General features: G+C 44.0%; 1 protein-coding gene across 9 annotated transcripts in view; it reads right to left on the reverse strand.

Annotated features, from left to right (window-relative positions):
- PLEKHM3 (pleckstrin homology domain containing M3) overlaps positions 1-26905 on the reverse strand; it is a 177268-nt gene that overhangs the window by 125297 nt on the left and 25066 nt on the right. For 8 of the 9 annotated variants that reach the window (XM_059702935.1, XM_059702936.1, XM_059702933.1 and 5 more), the window contains exon 3: positions 13180-14112. In XM_059702935.1, coding sequence (XP_059558918.1) covers positions 13180-14112 — 933 coding nt within the window. Of the gene's footprint in view, positions 1-13179; positions 14113-16866; positions 16996-26905 lie in introns of those variants that run through there. The other variant, XM_059702941.1, reaches the window with a different exon arrangement.

Consider the following 26905-nt stretch of genomic DNA (forward strand, 5'->3'; position numbering starts at 1 on the left):
TCAAGCCAAGATTTGAGAGTGGGGATCATAAAGTCACCGATGTGCACATCATCCCACCACCGGTGCGGGGGCTCTGGGAGGCTGCAGCCAAGGCGGGCAGCCCAGAGCCAGCCAGTTTCTTGGTTGCTTCTGAGCTGTTTGGTCCCAGGAAGACCCAAGAAGAGACCACTAGAAACCTTCCCTCCCCTGTGGGTGCAGTCAGTGCTGGAAGGCACACCCAGTGGCTGACTGGAAATGAATGAGGGAGAGAGTGACTAGAGGGCAAGAGTTGAATGTGAGTAGGGGACAGGAGTCAAATCATTCGGGGTAACTGTAAGGATGCTCATCTTGCCAAAAGATGTGGGGAGCTGCTGAAGGACTGTAAAGAGGGTCCATCTGAATTTTAATAAGATCACATGCTCTGCAATTAAGACAAGGCTTGGGAAGGTTAGACTGGCAGCAGAAGACTGGTTAGAAGACCACTGTAGTTGTCTTGGTGAAAGACGACCCAACTGGTAGCAAAGAGAGTGCGAGAGGTCAAGGCTATCTCAAAATTCAAACGCTGCCCTAGCTGGCCTGGCTCAGTGGATAGAGAGTCGGCCTGCGGACTGAAGGGTCACGGGTTTGATCCGGTCAAGGGCATATGCCTGGATTGCAGGCTCGATCCCCAGTAGGGGGTGTGCAGGAGGCAGCTGATCAATGATTCTCATCATTGATGTTTCTATCTCTCTCTCTCACTCTCCCTTCCTCTCTGAAATCAATAAATATATATTTTTAAAAATTCAAATGCTAAGTATGCTTATCAAGTATAAAATAAAACTAAGCGGAATATTAGGATGTATTAAAAAGGAAGCTAGAATGTGGGTAACATCTTGAACTAATCTCTTCTTTCGTTTGTATTCACCGCTGGGTAGAACCCTATGAGAACCCTATTGCAGTTTCCAGAATATAAGGAAGACATGGAAACCTGCAGATTATCAGCAAATGTTGGACATATGCTGAAGAAACAATTGAAGAAAGTGTGCTTAATAACCCAGAAAACACTGAAGAATGACTTGGTTCATTCTATGGGATAGCTGGTGGTTTCTCAAACTTTGTATGCAATCAAATCAACTGGAAAGTTTGTTAAAATCTCTAAGCCCGATCCCAGAGATCCTGACTTCAACAGGGAAGAGTCCAACCAATGCTCCCCACATCACCCTCATGAAACTGATACAAATGGTGCTCTGGTCACACTTTGAAAAGTGCTGGGTCCTGCTCTCAAACACGACAGGAGTCCAGGAGAGTGGAGGGGGTGGGGCATGCAAGAGGAATGCTCAATTCTACCTAGGGGATTAGAGTAAGGTGGGGGGCAGGGTAGACAAGGGAGGTTTGGAAGGAAGTCTTTAAGAGTGTGAAGGATTTTCCACACCCACAAGTCTTCAATAAAACATAATGCAAAACTAAACCCAGAAGACTGCGTGTCTCCCCTCATCTCAGTTCACTGCTGCAGGCCTGCTCCATTTTTTATCTGAAACGTGTGAAGAAGTTTCATGCTCTGTTTTTTATTAATGTGATTTAATTAAAATATTTTCTATGTTAACATATTTCAAAGTATAAAGACCAGTATACAGTCATATTTTCTACTGCTAAAATTAACTTTTAGTTTACCCCAACACCTAAATTTCTGGGACTACATGTTTGTTGAATGAATGAATGATTGGAAGAAAACAGTAATGCGGAGGGTGGGTGGGCGGAAAGAGATCAACCAAAGAACTTGTATGCATATATGCATAACCCATGGACACAGACAATACGGTGATGAAGGCGGAGGCGGGGGAGGTGGGGGCGGGCTACAAGAGGTCAATGGGGGGGGAAGGGGGAGACATATATAATACTTTCAACAATAGAGATTAAAAAATTAATAAAGATATTTGATAAAATTTTAAAAAAAGAAAATAGTAACGCAAGAAGTAAAATGGTATCACTATATTATTAGAATTTCTTATTTAGAGCTGTATTTAAAAATTGCAAGTTTTTACTTAAGTATGTTTCTGCTTTTAGGCAGAAATGGATTTTAGAAAACCTCTCAAGTAGCTCTTACTCTTAGAGGAGCCTGTGAAAGCTCAGTTTTTCAAGGAAATTAAGGAGAATATTGACATACCCCCAGATAAGATACCCCAATCTATTCTAAAACCGCACCTAGATCAATTTCTCTCCTAATGAAAGGTCAATAGATAGAAACTTTTAACTCAATGTAGAGTCCAATAGTACATTAACACTTCCTTTAGAAGTTTGGCCGGAAATGAACACATGATGAGAACTACGTTAACCATAAAGGAAGCTACAAAAAGGGACAAGAACTTTCCAGACCAAAGTATAGCAACAAAGACTGAGAGAAATGAACAGCTTAAAAAAAAAAAAATGATAGCACAGTTATGGCCTATGAAGTTCAGGAAGGTCTATCAAAAGATCCATATCTTCTGAAATTCAAAATGATTTTATTCTTCTGAAACATATCAAAGACCAACATGTGACTTCTATGATGAGAATACCAGGAATAAGTCAAAAAAGCAAATTTATGTCCTATAAAATCAAAGGGCCTACTTATATAAAGTGATCAAATCTCTCTGAATTTTAGAATGTGAAATAGTTCAACCCAAATTATATAACATTCTTCTTCTTCCATTAAATCACATTATTTCAGTGTATATTTATATTCTTAATATACATTTATTTTTATTTAAAATGATTTTCTGAACCTAGAAACAAAACGGGGGGAAAAAGGGGGGAGGGGGGTAAAAAGCAAAGTAATTTATCCAATGATAGACATCAGAGCCAGGAAAAAGATTTGTGTCTCCAGTCTTCTTGCTCAAGTGATACTTCTACAGGTTTAAAATCTCTTCCCCAAGGAAAAAAGGTATTACTTATTAAATGAGGTTTAAATGGAGGACCACATTCATCTAATTCTCTCCAATCTTCTGTAGACATTAAAGATTCATAGAATGAGAGATAAAAGGGACCATATAATACAAGGCCATTCCCTCTAAAATATCCCAGAGAGATGGAAGTATTGGAAAAAAACTCACAAACCTTCAAGTTCAACTGTGTGCTATAATTACTTGTTTGTCTGGCTTCCAGTTTCCGTGAAGACACATAATGGGATTATCTTGTTCACTGTGCATCAAGTACAGTGCTTAGAACATAGTAGGGCTCCAATAAACATTTTCAGAAGGGCTGAATTAATAAATCTGTCATCTTGCAGATGAGAAAACTAGCTCAGACAGGTTAAGTGACTTGCCTTGAGGTCAAAACTCGAGGTCTTCCAGTCTCATTGGCCAGAGCTCTTGCCACCCTACTCATTTTCACCCATGACCATCAAATCTTAAGAAAAATCCATTCCACTCTGGACATTTCTATTACCTTTGTCCAAAGAAATGACACAGAGAAAGCCTATTTTCTAAGTGGAGACAACACTTATTCTCTCCCTAGTCTAGGTCCTATTTGCATGGCACGTTCTTTAGTGCCTTCACTATCCTATCACGTCAACAGATGTGGTTGTTTGCTCTACAGGGGCAGCATCCACAGCTGAGATGTCCAGGTCTGCCCATGGCAGAACACAATGAGAATGTCGTCTCTCCCAACAGACCTGCTGTGCATGCTTTTGATGTAACCACAGCAGCACAGATTTTGGCTTCCTCTTGCCTCGTTTGTTTGTCCACACAAGCTGCTGTTAAATGGAGTGTCCTCTACCTTCTATCTTTGCAGTTAATTTTCTGAATATAAGTATAGGAGTGTCTGTTTATCCCTACTAAATCACATCTTGTTTGGTTCATTCCTCTTGCTTATGTTTCAGAATCTGGATTCTGTCATTAAGCATATTATTTGTCCAACCTAGTTTTGGTAACGCTACAAATTTGATAAGTATGCCACTGATATCTTTATCGAGGTAATTATTGTCCTATCTGGGCAAATAATAAAAATAGCTAACCCTTATATAACACTTACTATGTGCCAGGCACAGTTCCAAGCCCTGTTAACTCATTTTATTCTCACTAGAAACTTATGAAGTAGATGTGATTCTTTTCTCACATGTGAGATTAAAAACGGAGATATAGAAAGGTTAAGTAATTTACCCAGGGTCACACAGTTAGTGAGCAGCAGATCTGGAAACCCAGCCAGTCTGATTCCGAAGTCCTTGATCTTAATTACTAAGTTATGCTGCTTCTCACTATTATCATGCACCTTTCACGACAGCCTTCTAGGCTGAAAGGGATCCATTAGTCAACAATCCTTGGGTAAAGCAGCCGATCATTCACAAAATTATATAACTGTAATTTCTGATAACCCAAGTTTCTCTGTCTTGAGGTTTTTGCTTTTTTGAAAACTAAGTGCTATCTAGCAGCAATTTTCAACCATTTTCATCTCATGGCACACAAACTAATTACTAAAATTCTGTGGCACACCTAATCTAACTAAAAAAAATTGGTATAATTTTGATTCATTCAACTGGATGGCTATTGTTGTGTTGGCTATTGTAATTTTTTTTTATTTCACAGCCTGAGGGAAAAGAGGTCAGGTATTGCATGTTTTAAAAATTCCTGTGATATACCGGTTGAAAATCGCTGCTGTACAGCATAAACTGGCCTGTCTAGTACTCCCTCGTTTTCCTTTGTGCAGCCTCAACCAGACTCTGAAGTCCTGGGATCCAGCCCCGATCTATGCTTCTCTTATGTCTCCCATAGCACCTACTGCATGAGCACACAACAGAGGTTCAAGTTTTATCCTGGATAGACAGGCAGTAAAAGCCAAGCAGATTTTTCCGAGTTTAATACTGCAGGAAATATAAGGACGAAGTTTAAAATAGGGAAGTGGGAGAGACACCACTTCAGCTCTTCAGGTTTCAAATTCTCTACCACAGGGATTCTCTGACATAAACAGAGCAGGCTGTATTGATCTCCAAGCCAATGGCCATCCAAGCTTAACCCCTTATCTCCCAGTCCCATTCTCCTGCTCACCCCTTTCAAGCCCCTCATACCCTCATGGAAGGGATTCTATAAATCTTTGAAAAGCACAGCCTGTACCTCACCCCACTTGCACTTGCCAAGGTGCCTGGCAGAGCATGTGTGTGGTGTTTAATAAATGTTTGTTGAAATGAACCCTCCACTAAACTCCACTTACAGATTTTACTATCAGCAGTCCCTTCACAGTCATATTCAAGGTTGGGGGGAAACAGCCCTGGCCAGTTTGGCTCAGTGGATAGAGCATTGGCCTGCAGACTGAAGGGTCCCGGGTTTGATTCTGGTCAAGGGCACATGCTGGGGTTTTGGGCTCAAGCTCCAGTAGGGGGCATGAAGGAGGCAGCTGATCCATGATTCTCTCTCATCATTGATGTTTCCATCGCTCTCTCCCTCTCCCTTCCTCTCTGAAATCAATAACTACACTAATAGACTGATATGTAAATTGACCATACCCCTATGATGCCCCACAGCCAATCAGAAGGGAATATGCAAATCAGTGGGACAAAGATGGTGGTGACCCAAGCTTCCCGCCGGCCCTGGCCTGCCACTGAAGGAGGGGCCTGTGGGCGGCGGCCACAAAGCCAGCCTGAGCACGCAGGAGGCTTGGGTCGCCCAGCTGGCCACCGAGGGAGGGGCTTACAAACGGCCCTCAGCCCCTCACCCAGGCTGGCTATGCCCCCATGGGGTGAGTGTCCCTGCTGGGGGGCATGGCCAGCCGGCAAACAGCCATCAGTCCCTCACCCAGGCCAGCACCATCCCCAGTGGGGACCCCCACCCCAATGGGGGCGTGGCTGGCCTGCAAACCACCACAGCCCCCTCACCCAGGCCACCCAGCCCTCCAAGGAAGCCCCCACCCTGATTCAGGACACCCTTCAGGGCAAACCAGCTGGCCCCCACCCGTGCACCAGGCCTCTATCTATACTAATAAAAGGGTAATACGCTAATTGGACTGTGAGACCTTTCAGGATATCTTCTGGATGTTCTTCTGGACAAAGCCATGGTGGCTGAGGTAGAGGTGGTTAGGGGTCAAGAGGGGAGGGCAGTTGTGAGTGATCAGGCCAGGATGGGACAGCAGTTGTAGATGATCAGGCCGGTGGGGGGGTGGCCATTGGGGGTGAGCAGGCCAGCAGGGGCGGCCAGTTGGGGGTGAGGAGGCCATCAGTGGGGGTCAGCTGGGGACGATCAGGCTGGTGGGGGTGGCAGTTGGGGGTGAGCAGGCCAGCAGGAGGGTAGTTAGGGGCGAGCAGGCCAGTGGGGAGGGCAGATGGGGGCGAGCAGGCCAGCAGGCAGAGTGCTCAGGGGCAATCAGACAGGCAGGCAGGCAGGCAGGCAGGCGAGCGATTAGGAGCCAGCAGTCCCAGATTGCGAGAAGGATGTCTGACTACCGGTTTAGGCCCAATCCCACAGAAATCAGGCCTAAACCGACAGTTGGACATCCCCCAAGGGGTCCCAGACTGGAGAGGGTGCAGGCCAGGCTGAGGGACACCACCCCCTCTGTGCAAGAATTTCGTGCACCGGGCCACTAGTGTGTGTGTGTGTGTGTGTGTGTGTGTGTGTGTGTGTGTGCATATATATATATATATATATATATTGCACGGTGCACGAAATTTGTGGAGGGGGGGGCGTCCCTCAGCCCAGCCTGTACCCTCTCCAATCTGAGACTCCTCAGAGGATCAGGCCTAAACTGGCAGTCGGACATCCCTCTCGCAATCCAGGACTGCTGGCTCCTAACCGCTCACTTGCCTGTCTGCCTGATTGCCCCTAAGCACTCTGCCTGCTGGCCTTCTCGCCCCCAACTTCCCCCCCACAGCCAGCCTGCTTGCCCCAACTGCCCCCCCCCCGCTGGCCTGCTCGCCCCCACCTGCCCTCCCTGCTGGCCTGCTCACCCCCAACTGCCACCCTGCCAGCCTGCTCACCCCCAACTTGCCCCCTGCCAGCCTGATCACCCACAACTGCTGTCCCATCCTGGCCTGATCACCCAAAATTGTCCTGCCCTCTTGACCCCTAATCACCTCTACCTCAGCCCTGCCACCATGGCTTTGTCCAGAAGAACGTCCAGAAGATATCCTGAAAGGTCTCCCAGTCTAATTAGCATATTACCCTTTTTCATTGGTGTGTGTATGTATATGTATATGTATATGTATATGTATGTATGTGTATGTGTGTGTATGTGTGTGTGTGTGTGTGTGTGTGTGTGTGTGTGTGTGTGTAAATAAACTTAGCCAGTCAGGATGAACACACACAAACTAGAACTTTCTCCTCTGGAAGACAGCAATCCAACACATCGAAAAACAAAAATGACTTAGACCTTACAAGGTGAGAAGACAACAGTGGACTAAACAGTTCTAAGCTGTTTATATGTTTGGGGGAGGGGGGGGCATATCCAAGTTTTCCTTCATTGTCCTTTTCTCCTCTAATTGGCTACCTGTCTACTCCTTAACTCAAATAAATTTTCATCTCACTACCATTCCTAGCAAGTGGAAGACAAATTTGAAAACAGCAGTAAAGATAGGAATTGGAGATACCAAGGAAAGTCTATTTCTATTTTTTTTCTCTCATTTCCTTCGGAGACCTGGCACTTTTGCTGCTAGAGGATCTTCTGATTTTTCACATGGAAGTCAAGACAGATTTTGGCTACATTCGAACATTTTTTTTCCTCCAAGAGCATAATATACAACTTCCCTTCTTAACACTTAAAAACCTACAGATCTTTCTTTATCTAGACTCACATGCATTATCAGCTCCCACATTTAATTTCCCATTTTCTTAAGAATTGCTATTCTGCATGATTTACTCTGAGGCCAATAAGTAACTATGCCCAACTCAGAAATATTGCCTATTTCCCGACTGGCAGCCATTTAATGAATAATTAACCACTCCTTACTTTCTATCAGGGATGCTTGTATTACCAGGGTAAAGGTATCCTTTATGTCTAAACAATGTCATAAAACAGGCCTTTGCCAGAAAGACACCCTCATTTATCACACGAAATGCCATGTGGTATTAACAAGGTCGATACTGTTTGTTTAATATATTTTGCTTTCATAGGGGCTTGAAATGATTTGTTTTTGCAGCTGTAACAGAGTTAAATTAGGGATTTAGCTCCGGTTGAGCTAGTTGAGCATATATAACAAATAACAACCAGGAGCTATTACTTATCTGCCTGGAGGGCTTTGGTCATCTCCCCACAATTTACTGCATCCTTGGGGTACTGAGTTACACCACAAGCAGCCAGATTCTACCCTTAAATAATCAATCCCCACTTCGCAGGATCTAAGGGGAGACTAAATAATTCAAATGTCTATTTCTTACTTCACAACACCCACCCCCAACATATAAATGCTATTAGTGCACAGATTTTTTTTTTTAAGTTGAGTAATGATTTTAAGAGAAAAATCTTAGTTCAAAGACTACTTTCAGACATCCGTTCCCACAAATGAGAAACTTAAAAAAAAACACTTTTTTGACCTTAAAGCACCAACAATCAGCCCCCCTTCCTCTTTCTCTCTTCTCACACTGCTGTGTTGCCTTACATGGAGCAGGGGGAGAGGAGGAAGTTGGCTCCACAGATAAACTTGTCAAAAGCCTGCACGACAATACTAATGCCTCTCTACCTGTTTGTGAATGTCAGCTGGGAGCAAGCTCTGAAAAGCTTTGGGGGAAAAAAGCAAAGGGGGGGAAGGGAGGGGGCAAAGAAAAACTAGAGGGCAATTCAAACAAAAATGAAATCTCTCTCTCACACACACACACACACACACACACACACACACACACTCAGACACACAAAGAGAGGGAAAAAGTGCTCCCCCCAGCTCAGGTCCTAACAACATACTTCTTTATCAGAGGTTCATTGTCAATCAATTAGCCAAGGCAGCAGGGGTCTGTGAGGTGGGGGCTCCCGGGGAAACAATGGGCAGCCCTGTTGTATTACTATTTAATCACTTTTGCTAAATAAATAGAGCAGCCCCGAGGTGCTGTCATGTCAAGGGAATTTATAACAAAACAAAAAAACTTCATTTTTCATTGGTCATTCCTTTTTTCCCCTCAGGACAAGAGAGGATTATTACTGTAGCCTTAAGTTCCATCTTTGTGTTTCTTGCCTTTGATTCCCACTCGGACCCTGCCACTTTCTGGCACTAATTTGTCAGGCTGAACAAAGAGAGGATTTGTACCTCCTGTAAGGTCTCAATTAGGAATGGCTTCTGCTGTATTATGTGCCATTCAGAGAGGACACAATGCCGGTAATTACAGGAATTTGCACTAAATGGCTGAAGAATTCACAGCAAAACTTCCCCCCACCCTCCCCACCTTGGGTTTACCCCTCCCAAAGGCGGGGGGGGGGGCGGGGGGGGCAGGACGAGGAAAGCAAAAAGCTCTTAAAGCCAGAGAAACGTAATTACCAACAGCAGCCCCAAGAGGTTAAACAGCAGCCCATGAAAACTGACAGCGTGACAATGGTGAGGGATCCCCAGGGCTCACTCTTTCTTGCAGCCTCTTCCTTGTCAACTTCAGAATCAGGAACACTGCCCCACAGTGAGCCATCGGATTTCACTTCCAGATGACAAAGCAGCAAGGAAAGGCGTTTTAAAAGGTGAGCTGTGCGTCTCCCTGGTGCAGCATAAACAAGGCCCTGGGCCCTTTTATTATGGTACTGGACTCGATTGCTAGGTTTCTTGATTGCGGGGAAATTACAGGAAAAAATATCTGTGTGTACTAGTGCCAAGAAAGCCTTATCTATTGAGGGGAAATTGGTATGTACACACGTCGCATTCCTGAGGAAAACAGGGCTGCTGCCTCACACCACAGCTATCTGTGAGCGGCCCAACTTAGAAGCACTTATAGGTACCTACTTGATAAATATTTCAATAAGCCGCATAAGCATTTGTCTTAGCATTAATATTTTAATAGCACAGATTCCCCATTGCCAAACACAATTTAGAATCCCACCGGCAACTTCACTAACGGCGGGGCCCTCATCTTCTGCTCAGAGGTGTTTCTGAAAAGCTGCACAGAAGCGCCACCGAGTTTTCCTTACACACCACTGTCCTCACGTGCTCCTCTGCTCAGCACCTCCTGCAGCTTCAGGGTCGGACATTAGGTTCAGCCTTGCCAAACTGCCCGGTTTTTGTAGGTCGACAATAACCCAACATCTGCAATTTCCTACAGTCCACCTCTGTCAGTTCTCTAACCCCAGGTGGGCCTGCCTTCTAGAGCTCGTCTCAGTTGCCATTTGGCAGTCACGAAGTGATTACATAAATGATGTCTGGCTTCCCTAGTGGAATGCAAGTTCCCTGAGAGCAGGGACCACGTCTACTTTCTTGCAGCACTGACTTGCCCAGGTGCACCCATTTCAAGGCACGTGGTCAGAGACTTACAACACAATAAATGAGGGAATGGAAGAAGTTAATTTTCAAAGGCATATTTTCAGAAAGAGGGAAGGGCACGTGTAAAGGCTGTGGAGGCGGGACTGACCAAGGTAGGTTCCAAAACGGCGAGAAGACCACCGTGGCTGGGGCTTCCCAAGCATAGGGCGGCCGTGGAGCTGAGAAGAAGTTGTGGACCAAGCCGCACATAATCAAATACAACTATAAAAAGTTCAAGCACATGCTAAGAAATATACAGTCATATATACACATGTATTTTCAAAACCATAACCTCAGACATTTTTGGATGGTTGTGATCCATTTTCTCTGCAGGGGCACTTTAAGCTTTGAAGAATACAGAAAATTCTTCACCTACAGAAAGAATTTAGTGCCATAAGGCCAACTGCACTATTTGGTAGATTTAAAAGCCAATGTTTGTGGCTCCCCTGAATAGCAACTGAATGACATCATTAATAAAGAGCTACCCAGTGCAATCTTCCACTTTTAAGGCTTATTCATCAAAAATATTCACAGGGGGAGGGACTAAGTGGACATAAAAACTTACAGTCTAAAGAGGCTCACTAAAACCATGAAATATTGTGAATTAGCTTCTCCTTAAAATAACAGACAAAGCCAAGACTCAACTGAAAACAATTGACTGGACTTTTTGGCCTTCTGGAAGGTAAACATGCTATGGAACCAGCTCTTTCACCGAATGAGTGTTTTTATGAGAATGCAAAGCTGGGGAACACAAGTACTACACAGAGAAACAGCTGGTTTAGATTAACTGTGTTTGTGAGAAACATAGATCAATTTTTAAAGTTCCATCTGCTATAATAATCCTTGATATAATGAACAGCCTCCCAAGTAATTTAAAAAACATTCGGAGTTTTGCTTAACAAGTTTCTGCCTTTTCCTTTTGAGACTCTGCCCCCTACAGGAGATGAGGTATTCCTACCTGAGGTAGGAAGCAAGTGTTCCATGCACAGGCAAAGAAGGAAAACGAAAAGCAGCCCAGTAAAACCATTCGTATCACAAGGCAACTGAAGGTAGCCGTTTCCGATGGGAGAGAGAGCAAAGAAATGAAATTAAAATGTTGGACTTTGGAACTGGCCACACTACCCAAATTAGGATTGACTTCTCCCCACCCCAAATTAAAAAGCTGCCTGTGCCCTATTAAAACTCCAAACCAAAACGTGAAGGTAAAAGCTGAGCAGAGCAAGTGAGTTTGAGACCACCGTACCCGTCTCCTGGATTCCTCACTACCACCCATCCCAACCTATGGTCCAACCAACCCAATGTAGTGAACACAGCCAAGGCAGGCACCCTAAAACAGGCACCCAAAGCAGCTGCCCCAAACTTTTACCCCTGCCCATTATCTAGTCCTTTCCTTTTCTTTTCTACTTAGCATCCTTCTCCCGGCCTCCCACTCACCTTTGTCTTTTTCCTGTTTCATTTACCCACTGCCTGTGGAATGGTAGCCTCCGCCTGCATCTCTCCTCCCTCGGTCTGAGTGCTAGGGCGCTGCTATTGCAGCACAAAACAGTGCACACGTCCCCGGGAAGCAAACTCACGAGAGGGAGGTGAACTAGACAACAACCAGGTGACAATCCTTATGTTACACCTGAGGCTTTTCTTCCCCTTTTACTAGAAGTTTCCAATTCAGCTACTCATGTCTTGAGAATTAACCTGTTCTCCCTGGTTGCAATAACAAGCACGTTTGTTGAACCTGTCAGCAACCTAAAGCCAGAGAAGTGTACTGTAATTCCAGAATGTGCACAAACCAAGCTCTCAGTAAATTACTGTCGAATGTCGGGACTTTGAAATATACTCCATCAATTAGTTTAATCAAATACCAAAGTATCAATCATTTGTAAGGACCTGCACTAAAACCAGTGTCTCCTTATTTCAAAACCATTTTCCAAAGTCAATGGCTGGCTCAGCACAGGCCTTTCCCGCCTGTGCCTTCGGGGATATATGCTCATCACCCAGTGCAGCTTCCTCATTGGCTGAGTGTTTCCATCCTCTCCAACCCCACAGGCAAGTTTCTGCTTCCAGTCCCTGAGGCCCTCCAGGCAAAACAGGGACAATTAAAGCTGCTGTCCTGGTAAATTTCTCGTCACAAATAGTGGGGTTTAGCAAAAGGGAAATCTCTTGATTTCGTTTATAGTAGGTATACAGATTTGGTTTACTGCTTTGGGGAAGGTGAGAGGCCTGGGGAGTAGGGGAGAGAGCAGGGACAGGGTTTTAAGAAGTAACAGATGATTAGCCCTGACTCCTCGGTCTCTCGCCTTCCATGGCAGTCCCAGAAGCCCCCACTTCCCCAGGATGAGGCACAGGCCCATCGTGACTCAGAGGTCATCTGCTTAGTCACCACCCCCCTCCACGTTTCTGTCGAGGCTGACTCCGTAGACTCCACCTTAACAGGATCTGACAAGTCATGAGCCATGGCAACGACTGGCCACGGACGGACGGGTTCCTTGCCTAAGAATGTCGGTCGTCAGCTCTGGGCCTGCATGTCTCGTAGGAGACAGTCGTGGCCTCCACATTCACAGTGACCTTGATTGAAGGAGGCAGAGGAAACAGAACCTGGCAGACGCAGGAGGCCTAGTCTAGTGAGGCAATGGTTTGGCCAAGCCATTTGGAGTCAATGGTGTCTCTCACCTCTGCTTCTACACTTACTTCACCAGCATGGCGTGAAGACAAACAGACGTTCTAACACAGCTTGTTAAACTGAAGGGGCTGTGACGGGCCTACGGAGGGGATTTTTAAACCGAATTCTAATTGTGAGCTTCAGCACTGGGTAATGAGCTTTAGGCTAAAAGGCTGCTTCCTACCTGCACATTTGAAGCTCTGAGCAGTGAGTCCTCGTTCCAAAGACAGAGTCGTCAGGATGCTGAGAAAGCTGGTGGTCACGGACTGCCGCTTGCTCTTCCTGAGTTCGTGCCCCCCCATCGGATCCTGGGCCTTGTTCCTCAGGGTGACTTGCAGGTTTTGCTCTGAACTCCTCGCCGCATTGGCAGCTGTTTTCAGAGCCTCCATCCACTCCTGAGCCCTCTGCCGCGTCTCTGCCCGGAGGCGGAGGACATCTTGGGGGAAAATGACTTGAAAGCAAGAGTCACAGTCATCCAGGTTGTCCATCTGGACAGCCAGACACACGTCCACGTTGTAGCTTAGGAGGGGGTCCTCGTCCAGCTTGCCCGGCTGAAAAGCCATGAGGTAGGCCCTGCTCAGCACAAACGTGAACGCCTTCCAGTTGTTCTGCACGGTGAGCCGGTAGAGCGTCCCGGACTTGAGGACGTCCTGGTACTGTCTGGGGCCGCCCGCCACAGGGGACCGCGCGAGCAGCTCGCTGGGCTTCTGTAAACAATGACCCTGTGTGCAGTCAAAATGATAACCAGGCCGTGGTGAGTTTGCCAGCTCATCCTGCCGCCCCACGTTGCCGGGCACGGCGGCGTGCACGACCTCCCAGAGCTTCTGCCCCCAGTCCAAAGCCTCCCACGGGGACTCTGCCTTTAGCTGCAGCTGCGAGTTGTCATACAGAACAGTGTCCACCAGCCTGGCCTCGAGGTTGCCCAGGACAGATACGCTCTGGAAGTGGGAGAGCGGGTACGTGGCGGAGAGGCTCTGATTCCCGCTGCTGTCGCGGCTGTAGAAGCACAAGTTGTAAGGTGAGAGTTCTGCGTAGCAGCTTTGCCAGTAGCTGTCGTGGTCCTTCCTAATCTCCAGGTAACCTTTCTTCAGAATGTTTGGGAATGCCTGCTTGTGTTCTACAAAGAAAAAGAAAAAAAAAAGACCAAAAGAGCAATGTACTCATTCATTCATATGAATAAATCGAGTGCGATGAAAAGGCAGGTGCAAGAAACCAAGTGGATCAGGAGTCGATACCTTTCTAGTTCAAACTCAACACAGGGGAGGTAATAAAATTACAAGATAGTCTTGATGTAACTGGGGAAACCTCAGGTCTAAGAAACCTAACTAGGGTGGAATAAAAAGTACAAAAGTAAGAATCGGGGAGAAGATGTGACATGCAGAAGTCTGTGTGGAAAACAGAAATGCTGGGAACATGTGACTATCTGTGCGTCGTAGACCTGGGAAACCATTACACTTTGCCAGGATTTCTTGTTTTCTAGGTAACATTCTACAGAGTCCGAAATACACGAGACAGAATGTTCCTCCTGCCACCTGGCCTGACTCCCTGCTAAGCCTCATCTTTCTTCAGGGGCTGAAGCCAGGCAGGGCCAACAGAAAGGACAGAGCAGGAGTGTGCTGCTCCCTGATTCTGCTTCTCAGACACCCCATTAGTCTTCAAGGCCAGTTCCTGAGCCTCCATCTTATAGCCAGTTCCCCAGACTTGACTCAACAAGCTCTCTCGTTAGGTCTCTGCTTAGATAACAGTTCTCACCTCTGAGCTCGGCTGTGCTTATGCTATTCCCTCCGCTCTCCATGCTCCTTCCTACCACTTCTACCAGCTCCCAGACACTTGCCCTCACTCAGCTACCCCCTCTTTAGCAGAGGAGTTTGTCCTCACCCCCGCCCTGCCCCAATCCCTACCTCCTGCCTGCACATGCACACCTCTGGATCAGTATCAGTATCCCTACTATATTATTCTTCTTCCATGGGCTCTTGTCAAGCTGTATAATAATCATTTATTTAAATATCAAAATAAAATACATTTTGAAGTTGTTTTAAAAGTCTGTCCTTCCTACTGAGGGCTAGGGTGAGGTCTGTCTTTTCATCCTTATATCAAAGCACATAATGCAATACCTGGTACACAGTAGGTACTTTAAAAGAACTTGTTGAATTCGAAATAAAGCTTCTAGCACAATGCCCAGCATATAGTAGGTATAATTCCCTTCCGCACTGTTTCACAAGTTTATCTGGTCATGCCATCTCTAATCAATGACTAAACACAAACAAGTTTGATACTTTAATAAAAGGGGACATCACTTGGGAGATTTCCCGATGCTTTTCTCAGGCATGGAAATGATAACCCTGCAAGAGGACGCAGTCCTCCCTGGGAGAGACCTTTATTTCTCAGCCTCTTTGCTGACACACATTGGAGACAGTCATAAGCGCACTGACTCATTCCCAAGAGAAGACAAATCACACTCCCAAAGGGCATGATTTCTGATCTTGGCTGAACAAAAGCCGAGTAACACAGATTAGATCTTAAAATAGCAAACCAGAGAGGAAAGGAAAGAAATGAGGCAGAGACGAGCCTGTTTCACCTGCTTTACACCCCTGGTCCTGACATTCATTTGTATTTCTGTGGTAACGCAAAAGCCACTGGCTTCTTGCAACCCACACTAATCCCTTTGTAGAAAGAGATAATGGATGCCTATTCTCAGGTTACCTTTCTGTTCTGATACTGCAATAAGGGCAGCGGTGCTGTTAGACACTGCTGCCGCCTCTCCCCTCTCATCTCCACCCAGCGCTGATGAGAGCTCCACCTTTTCCATAAGACTCCTAACCAAGCGACCCTCCATCCCCATCCCTCCTGCCCAGCGGCTCAGCTACGCAGCCCTGAGTACAATAAAAATCACCTCTCTCACTGTTAGCTAGGAATTTTCCTCTCCTTTTCTTTCCTGCTCGAGAGCTTTTTATAAAAACTACCATGAACTAGAAATTCTACACTAATTGGGTCCAAACCAGTAGCAAACCTGACTAAATCCTCACTTCTTTCTAACTGTACCAGCTAGGGTGGTAGATGGGAAGTCCTTGCTTGGGTGAACTAGATGAGAAGTCTTCTGAGGGAGTCTCAAAAGTTCCCTCACCTTCCTGATGCAGAATAAGGGGTAAGAAATGCATTGTTTCAATAATTTTCCCTACCTCGGCTCAGACCTTTCTAAATAGGTATATTAACTGGAGACAGGAGAGGGGGTATTAGTCATAGGCAATGGCCCATACTTAAGGGCTGAGTTTATAGTGTAATTTCTTGAAAAAGAAGAATCAAGAAAGCAAATGTGATCAGAAAACTATTCCCTAAGGTGTGTATTCCTCTCTGGAGTGCCTGTTTATATCAGACCCTATTAATATTTTGGGTGTGAAGTATTAATTATCTTTGATTGTAGAGAACTGGAGAACTACCATTTCTCTAACAACTGCTACTTTCTACTAAATTTGAAGTTTAATTTTTAATATTTTTTCTATTGACAAAGTAGAAGTTATATATTTAAATCTAAGCTTCATTAATTTACTATAGTTCAACTTTGTTTCCCCAGACCATATCATTTCAACTCATTTAATTAACCCACACACGATTGTAAAGTGTTCAATTTTACAAATCAATATGATATCGGTCTTAACTAATATCACAAATTATTAATATCACAAATTAACTAATGTACCAACTTCAGATGGGTCCACTGACAAAGATATTGTGATTGCCTCAATAAAATAGAGAACAATGATCAAAATGAATTGCTGTGCCTATAAATTTCATCCTGCAGCCACAAAACAGTAATTCCTCATTAAAAAATAAACATATACACAAAGAAAGACAAAAACAACTCTTTGTTTACCCATTGCTTTCCACTTTCTAGCAGGACGACCTGGCTCAGTTCCTTCTCAGCGAAGACCCTTTTTCCTCTCCTCCTCGTCTGACGGTAGCCAGTGCTGTGCTTTACGGACAATAATTACTACCAACTGAAGAGGAAGAGGGGCATTCCCGCCCCGGCACCTGAGTCACTTCTGTACTGCCCACTCACCAAACATCTGTCTTCTATAGGGAATTACTCAATTAGCTTATGACTGTCACCAAAGAGTTCCCCTTTTGCTAGTATTTCCTCTATCTGTTCTCAAAAAAGTTTCCATTCTCATGGCCACCACCTTAATCAAACTCTTACTGGTAATAGGCTCCCACATCTAGTCCGCCTCCTTCCTGGCCATTTCACAGCTACCAGGTTAACCTTTTGGGGTCACTTGATAAATCAAACCCCTTCACAAGTGTCCTGGTGCTACTAGTAAACTCCAAACTCCAGTTTGGAATCCCGTGCACGAACCCTTATAGGATTTTATTATGGAAATTTTCAAACACACTCACGAACTTGTAGACGAATAAAATGAACATGCCCTAGGAATCATCCCTCAGCTTCAAAAATCACCCAGTTTCTGCTCTTCTTGTTTCATTTCTCCCACCCCACTTGTTTTTATTATTACTTTTTGCTGGAATATTTGAAAGCCAATTGCAGACATTTATCTATTCTAAATACTTCAGGGTGTATCTCTAACAAATAAGGCCCCAGCTCCTCATACCATCACTTTAGGTACCAGGAGTTTAAGATGTGAATTTGGGGGGTACTCAAATATTTACACCACAGCATCAGTAAACAGATCCATGTTGCTCAACTTCTATCATATTTTTAATCCTGGCTATTCATTCTTTTATTCATTTCAATGGATCCCAAACACAGTCCCTGGAACAATTTTCCACACCTTTACTCTCCCCAAACAGCTAGCTCCACTGTCTCTCTCTTCATGCACTGTAGGGAACTCCTTTACATACACTGTACTTGTCTTCCCTGCAACATTACACTAACCAACGTCCTGTACAAGTGCTCTAGGGGACAGCGTTAAAGCCACGGGTGCTGAAGCCCAGTGGCTTAAGTTTAAATCATAATTTTGGCCTTACTGGCTGTGCGACCATGGGCAAATTACTTTACCTGAGTCTCAGTTTTATCATCTTTAAAATGGAACTATAATAACAGAACCTGCTTCATTGTACCATTGTGAGGAAGAAGTTAGTAGTTCTTAGAACAATGCCTGATACATCCTAAATATTCAATAGATGTTTCCTAATTTAGTCTTCTAGTCTCAAAAGAAGACACTTCTTGCCTCCTTGTTAATGCCTTCCACCTCTACTCTGTACCTAATTCCTTCCCACCTCTTCAGAATCTCTTTTTCTATAACTGTTTAAATCATCCCTCGATTAATCTCTCTTCCTCCTGACTTCCAAAATCCCAAGGCTTGATGTATCTATTAAAAAATTATTCACGTGATCCTACCACCTCTCCTATGGCTCAATCTGTGTCTTTCCTTCAGATTCCAACTTGTTATAATGCCTCCACTTCCAATTGGCCTCTGATTGTTGCTCTGACTTCATCTCACATCGGCCTACATCCCTTCTCTCCCTCCAGCCACCATCCTCTATGTTCTTTGAACGAGCTAAGCAACCTCTAGCCTCAAGGCCTCTGACTTATTGGTCTCCTCAGTTTTCCACCTCAGGTGCCATTCTCAGTGAGGCCATCCCTCCCCCCGCCCCCCCCCCCCTCTTTATCTTACTAACTTGCTTTATTTCTTTCAGAGAACTCTCTCCTTCTCCTTGCGGGGAGGTGGGGAGGAGCTGGATGTCTCTCTCACCCCTGTATACCCAGTGGTTGGTTCCATAAATATTTGTTAAATGTACATACAAAGAACTATTCTGTTTATAGCCCAATTAGAGCCCTTCTTTTTCTTTTCACAAGTCCCACTTTCTCTTTTGCTAGTCACCCTTATTTGAGTCCTCATCGCCTCATGTCATGATGACTGGCAGAGACTTCTCACTGGCTTCCACCCCCTTCCATTCTTTCCACCTACATATCCATCCCATGTACTATTGGGGGCTAAGGAGAGCCAATCAACAGCATCCCTGTTCCTCACCCAAATTGCAAACCAACTGAGGTTAACAGAGGGTAGACAGGCTCGTGGAAACCAAAATATCAGCCAGTTGGAAGACACAGCTTGGGGGGTCCTAACTGAACCCCAGGATTATACAGACTTACCCTGAGTCACAAGCAGCAGTTACTGCCCTAGGCTTCCCCCTCCTGGGGGACAATGGAGGAGCCCTTATGGAGGAGCAACCAGAATTAGTCCTCCTGTGAGAGAGGCCAGTTCTAAATGCCTGTTTCCTCCTAAGTCTGCCTTTAAGTCACACCTCCCAGGGGTGAAGGGCACGCAGGAGGGATAGAGGCAAGAGTGTTAGTCTAATTGATGCCCTTTACATGGGCACAAAATCTATAAGAAAGAAGGTTCCCTGCTACTCTCCCCGACACACACTACCCCTCAACCCTGAGACTTCCCGACTTCTTGTAATTACCCTTTAACCTTGACTCTCAAGTAATTTTCAAGTGCTTCTTGCCAAACCTATCACATTAAGTCTACCTGTCTGGCTTTGAAGGAACTCCATAATCTCAGCCTACTACTATACTCTCCCAAATGCAGACTTGTTCCAGATTAGCTTCCCGGCCACCCCACACACGTGCTGTGTTCATCTCGACCGTGACTTTGTGCTCAACCCTCCCAGCTCAGCTGAAACTTCCTTTCCCCAAGGAAGACTTCTCTGACATTCTCCATCACAATCAACTCTTTTCTTTACAGTCCTGGTTAGCAAAACACAGCATTCCAAGTCTATTTGTATCATGTTATAGTATTCATCTGTGTTTAAGCCAGAAACTATAGAAAAAAATTTTTTAACTAATTTTAGTCTTTGTTCTCCTCATTAGAGGCACATGAGAGAAGTGAAATGAACAGGATCCATATTAATCATGACACTGCCACAAATGACCATAGCAAAGAACATGACGAGAGTGATGCTACAGAACCCAAAGAGGGGCTTTGTTTTGTACGTTTTAAATATGGTCCACAGGCCATCGTAAAGTGCTGGCCACCGTGGTGCTCACAGATATTTGTTAAACTTATCCTGGTAGAAATGAACTAGGCTCAAGAACTATCTATCCTGTGAGCTACTCTGGATACCTTTCTTTACTGATAAAGAATAATATCCCATTTTTTTCTCCCTTCATAATAAACCTAGGGAAAGACATATTATCTGTGTAGACTCTCATAGAAATCGACCCATAGTATACCTGCTACATTTAGCTAGATACATCAATAGGGATCTTTTCCATCTAAGTTCTTTGCTATGGGCAGCAGGGATAGAGCATAAGTCAATACAGTCCCGGCCAATTTCACTTCTCAAGTGTGAGCCTTGAGATTACACACCCAACCAACTTCTTAAAAGAGGCTTTCTGCCTTCTGTAACAAAGGTAATCTCTCATCTTAATAGAACTTTTGACCCAGAAAATTCCAAACATCAACTTTCAAACTATGCTCTATCATTGCCATAGTAAGCTTTCTACTCTTTTCCTCTAATCTATAGAAATTAAGTATAAAAGAATCTCCTATTTAGGCCAGCAGATTTTTTTTTAAATATATTTTATTGATTTTTTACAGAGAGGAAGGGAGAGGGATAGAGAGTTAGAAACATCGATGAGAGAGAAACATCGATCAACTGCCTCCTGCACACTCCCCACTGGGATGTGCCCGCAACCAAGGTACATGCCCTTGACCGGAATCGAACCTGGGTCCCTTCAGTCCGCAGGCCGACGCTCTATCCACTGAGCCAAACCGGTTTCGGCGAGGCCAGCAGATTTTAATATAAATGCTTGTCATTACTATATCTTGGGTATCATACAGAATCACAGAAACTTAGAAATGTATTTAGCCTATGCCCATCAAAGGCAGAAACTGTCACGTGCTTGCCCCATTGGCTAGGTCTCTCCCCCAACTTCTTTACCAACAGAACCCTATTTTGTTCAGGTATGGTGGCATATGCTTAGAGGAGATGGTCTCTCCCCAGCCCCATGAAAAGAATCATGATTTGTTTAATCCAAATCACAGTAATTCTGTTTTCTTTTGCCAGAGATTACTTTAGGTGTGGGCATGTGACCCAGCTCTGGCTACTGAGAAGGTGTTATTGGAAACAGACCCAGAGGAGGTGCCCTGCTTCCCCTTCCTGACTTTGGCTGTTGATATGTAAGACAACGATCCTTTGGACTGCTATAGCCATTTTGTATGAGTGAGGGGAGAGAAGAGACATTACCAATACACTAAGGACAACATAGCAAAAAGATGAAAAGTGCCTGGATCCTTGATGACCGTGGGACTACCTACACATGAACTTCTTAAGTATTTATTGCATACAGTGCTTGACATTCACTAAGTGTTCAACTGCCATCTGTTAGATAGATGAAAATAGAATATGGTACGTGGCCTTACTATTTCTGCCACTTTTGTTGAGTATGATATTACTTGCTTCTGAAAACATCCTAACCAATTTAACAGATTTGGAAAGAGACTCCAGGAAGAAAAATGACTTGGCCAAGGTTATACCACAAAGAGGGCAAGTTGAGAGCAGAACTCCAAAATCCAGACTTTCAATCTGGATCAAATTGTGTTTTATTTGTGGTGAGAGAAATAAGTCCTGAACTTCCTCAGGCTTGACAGAGAGTATTATTGAATGGTTATGTGTGGCCTCCAATGTCTGGCCTGGCTTGGGATGCTAGCCCCTAGCTCAGTGATGGCGAACTTATGACACACGTGTCAGAGGTGACACGCGAACTCGTTTTTTTGGTTGCTTTTTCTTTGTTAAATGGCATTTAAATATATAAAATAAATATCAAAAATATAAGTCTTTGTTTTACTATGGTTGCAAATATCAAAAAATGTCTATATGTGACACGGCACCAGAGTTAAGTTAGGGTTTTTCAAAATGCTGACACGCCGCGCTCAAAAGGTTCGCCATCACTGCTCTAGCTGTATGGCCTGGTGTGAGGTCAACTTCTCTAAGGCTCCGCTTCCTCATTTTAAAAATCAGAGCTATATCACCTATCATATTAAACTATTATGACTAGTTTAAGATATAGGGTTATAAGATAACCCTAGCTGGTTTGGCTCAGTGGATAAAATGTCGGCTTGCGACTAAAGGGTCCGGGTTTGACTCTGGTCAAGGGCACATGCTCAGGTTGCCAGCTCGATCCCCAGTAGGGGGCATGTGGGAGGCAGCTGATCAATGATTCTCTCTCATCATTGATGTTTCTCTCTCTCTCTCTCTCTTCCTCCTTCTTCCTCTCTGAAATCAATGAATATATATTTTTTAAAAATATATTAAATAAGATAAATTATGAACAAGTCTTAACACTCTTAAATAATAGTATAAATAATAACAAACTTCATTCAACTTGACTCAAACTATAGGTAAGGAAAATAGAAAGAGAGGCAATTTCCACTTTGGGGGAAAAACTACTGTCCTGATTTTCTAAGCACCAATACATAAAATTAAACAGGACACCTTGCATATGCTCATATTGGCACAATACAACGTTTCTATAATGTGGTTCATAGCATCAAAGAACTTCCAACCTAGTGTGGGAGATGGATGTTCAAGCAATTACTTATAATGAAAGCAGCATAAAATGTGCTGTAGAAACATAAGGTGAAAGAAAAAAGAGAATTTTAATTGAGAAAAAATATGGAAAGGTCTCAGGGAGGATGTGGCATTTGAATTGGCCCTTGAAAGATAATGGAGGATTTTGAAAACGAAAAAAGGCAGGAAAAGTATTCTGGGATGAAGAGACAGCATGAGCAAAGGCCCAGGAGCTTGAAAGCACATGGCACATTCAAAAAAAGGGCACGTAGAAGGGCTGAAGAACGGTGTGGGCGTGGGCGATAAAGTCAGAAATATATCTGGATGCTTTATAAAATTCATACTTGATTTTAGAAAAAAATAGAGAAGCATGATTCAACTTTGAGAACTGAGTGGCCTGAAAAGATTTATGTTTTAAAAAGGTAACTTTAGCAGTTTGTCAAATTAGTAACTATAGTTCTTCTTAGCCAAGAGAGATAAAATACATTAACAGAGCAGCCACAAAAACGTCAGACACTTCATTTTCAGAGTTCCCATATAGAAATGTTAGGAATCAGAATGTGGCTGTCGATGAGGCACGGTGGGTTTCCGAATAGCTGCCACCGGCCAACATTCAATAATGTAACCAATGGAAACTATACAACCATATAAAAATCAACTTTCTTTGACCTATTTTAGCAACGTCTTTGTACTGACTAATCTTGCTGAAGGGTGAATCATAAATTCAGCAAGAGACCATGTCCTGGTGACCTCACTTGTTCTAAGCCTGCAGGAATATTCCCACCTCTACTGGCTCCGAGGCTTTTAGAAACATCATAATTGAAAAAGCAGTCATTTCAGTATAAGTTCCAAATTTGGCTTTTTTTTTTTTTTTCCCCAAGTGAAAGATGGGGGAAAAGGGAATCGAAACAGAGTAACATAAAACTCAGGATAAAGAAACCAGACTGCATGGTTTTTCTAGCCCTAAAGAAAATCTCTGCTTGAGACCTTCTCCTAAAGCACTGAGAACAAGAAAATACAGGCACAGGAATGGTACCAGGTCACCAGAGAGTGAATCCGCCTGAAACAAAAGCCCAGCTGACCACTGCCCTTGCCAAGCAGATGAAAACGTGAACACAGTCAGGGAGGGAAAGTAAGTCAGATTCCGGCAGTCTGTGGAGTTTCAGAGCTTCATAGCTAATGCAATGAATGTCTTTAAAAATATTTTGATTTTAAAAAGCACAACAGTAGTTCATCCAGAAGTAGAGTTACCAGGCACACACAAATCTCTCTGTGTTGAATAATTTCAAGCATACCTATATTTCCATCACGGAGCTGACTACAGTAATTAGCTCCCACACAACCATGAGTCAGGGTCAGTTCAAGTACATCCGAGAATGATGTCATTTTAGAGTTGGGAAGGACTGTAGAAATAATTTAACCTGCTTCACTGAGTTTATAAATCAAAGGCAACAGACAAGTGATTTTTCCAAACCTGGCGAGTTAGGATACTATACATTTGTGTCCCAGTTGAGTGTTCTTCTCATGAAGCCTTACCTCCTCTACTCAGTGTACACACTTCGAGGTATAAAATAACCTATTTTTCATAGTGGTAACACAGCTAATGTCCACATGTTCATAGGACCTTTTATGTTCCTAACTTAATATATGTTTATAGTGGGACTGTAATTCTATCATGCCAGTACCCCGTCTTCTTCATCCTACAGGAAATTCCCTGGTGCATCGGCTGAACCATTTGTCAGTGAACAAAAACAAGATGGCAGTGATACAAAGGACTAACAGGACAAGTATGTACACTTGCGAGAGCATGTTTGTATAGAGCTAAGGTTAGGGCTAAGACTAGAAATGAGCCCTTCCCTCAGGGCTAGTTCCCAGTCAGACCTCACTCCCGCTGCCCGGGGCATGGCAGACACTGGGATGGCAGCAAGGAGAGGAAGCTCTGGCCTCCACCACTGCCTGGGATTCTTTAGAAATAACTACTTCTGTTGCCATTTCACCTTAGATCTATTCCTTCCTATGAACCTATCAGCTAATTGTTTTGACACCACTATCCAAACCCCAGGTAGTGCAGATAGTCAAGCCACACACCTTCAACCTGGTAGGACCCACTAGGAATATCCTTTATCTGTCAGCACAGGCAACATTCCAGCTTAAGAAGTCTGTCCTAGGTCTGTCTCTGCCTGAGGCAATGCAGTCTCTAGAATGTATTTGCATGCTTCTAAGTAAGACTAAAAAAAGCTGCCAAAGATGGGGCAAAACCACAGCCATCTTTCCATGGTTACAAACCCACGGGAGTCGGTTCACTTAAGCTCTCTGCATAGCTAACATTCAAGAAAGTGAAAGACAAAGTTACAGTCTTCGTTTTGCAGATTCACTGGTCTCCTAAAGAACTGTGACCGGCTCTGACGGTCCATGTATTTTAGCAAACATGTTAAATGCAGAAGACAATCCTTGCTTCCAGCTAGACTGCTTTGGTGCGTCTCAGTTTTTCCTAACCAATGATCTATTTTAGTTCGATGAACATTATCCCGGTCTGTTTCTTCCCGCCCTCTACCCCCACAGAGACTGACTGCCAATAACGCTTTCAAAGTGGAAGGTTGCAAAGTAAGGATACAGCCTAGCTGAGTGGTCAAGAGCACGGGCTCTGGGGGAGACTACCTGGGTTCAAATCGAGGTGCCCTTGTTTCCTAGCTGTGAGACTGAAGGCATGTTTGAGCAATACTATTTCGAGAGCCCTATTTTAGGTACTGAGGGTAAAACAATGAGTAAGAGACCATCCCTTCCTCAGGAATCATAAACTCTGGGGTAGAAGATAGCAAACAGTTGGTCACACGTCAGTATGAGAAAGGGAATGAATGGTCCATTTCCCGCTAACAAACCAGTTCAGAGCTGTGAAAAGGTACACTTCAAGAAGGCCAATTCAAGAAATATTTACTATGGGGACATTTTATGAAATAGACTGCCAGGGAAAACGAGGAGTGATTGGTAATGTCACCTTGATTCCCACTGATGAGTTTCAAATTCTATTAATAGCAAAATCAATATTACTAAACCTTTAAAACATTTATTAAGTGTTTACTATGTGCCAAACATGGTTCTAAGAAGTACTTTTTTATTTATTTATTTATTTATTTATTTATTTATTTATTTATTTATTTTTAATCCTTACCTGAGGATATTTCTCCACTGATTTTTAGAGGGAGTAGAAGAGAGAAGGAAAGACAGAGAGAAATAGTGATGTGAGAGAAACACATCAATTGGTTGCCTCCTGCATGAACCCCAACCAGGGCCCGGGCTGAGGAGGAGCCTGCAACCGAGGTACATGCCCTTGACCCTTGACCAGGGAACCTGCACCCAGTTGCATGCCCTTCACCAGAATCAAACCTGGGACCCTTCAGTCCGCAGGCTGATGCTCTATCCACTGAGCAAACTGGCTAGGGCAGAAGAAGTACTTTTAGATGTCTTAACCCATTTAATGCTCACAAGAAACTGAGGTGAATACTACCACTTTTCCGTGCTTTATGACAAAATATAATATAATTATAAAGACAGAGAGCTTAAGAAACCTCTCTTACGAGCTAATATGTACTGTAACAAGGAGTGAAACTCTAATAGCATAGGTTTAGAGTCAGTGTTTTTAACCAATATCTTGTTTGACTAGAAGGCTTTCTTCAGACAGGCTTGCCCATTAACAAAATAGCTGATGTTACACCCCCAGCTACCCACTGCCCTCATCATGCCAGAACCCGATTTGCTTTATACCCAAAGTGGCGGTTATCCTCAGGAAGGCTCAAAAGCCCAGTTATTCGTCAATAAATGAGGCAGAAGATGCAGCATTCCTACCTAATGAAGATCCTTGGGGTTGCTGCTATGAAAGGAAAAAGAGGGAATAAGGGGGGTTGGGCAAAAGAGAAGGAAGGGGAGGAGGAGTAGAACTATTCCTTGTAAGTCTTTAAGCTACTCAAGGTGAGCTCAGACTAGGAGCCAGAAAAAAAATTTAACTGGAGAAAACATACAATTTTGCAGTTATAAAGCCCTTAGGTAAGAGAGTGACACAGCTAGACACAAAATCAAGTTGACCTCATCTAAGAAAACCAATTTGACTAAATTTTATTTCTTCTAAGAGCCCCAGCCTCTCATTAACCTGGTTAATTGTTAGACCAGCAGGAGTAGGAGATGGGAGGGCGATGGGTCGCTTTTGGTCACTCTGAATTTAAAGTGCCCGTGAGACATTCCAGCAGATGTGCTCACCAGTCAGCCGGATGTGCACGTCTGGAGCTCACGGAAGAGGTCTGGCCTGGCCCCAAATGTCCAGCGCTAGCCAAGATCTACACCCCTTCCTCTGCTTTTGGCATATTCTTTCAGGAGAAACAGTAAGC

This window comes from Myotis daubentonii, chromosome 7 (assembly GCF_963259705.1).
Source record: "Myotis daubentonii chromosome 7, mMyoDau2.1, whole genome shotgun sequence".
NCBI lineage: Eukaryota > Metazoa > Chordata > Mammalia > Chiroptera > Vespertilionidae > Myotis > Myotis daubentonii.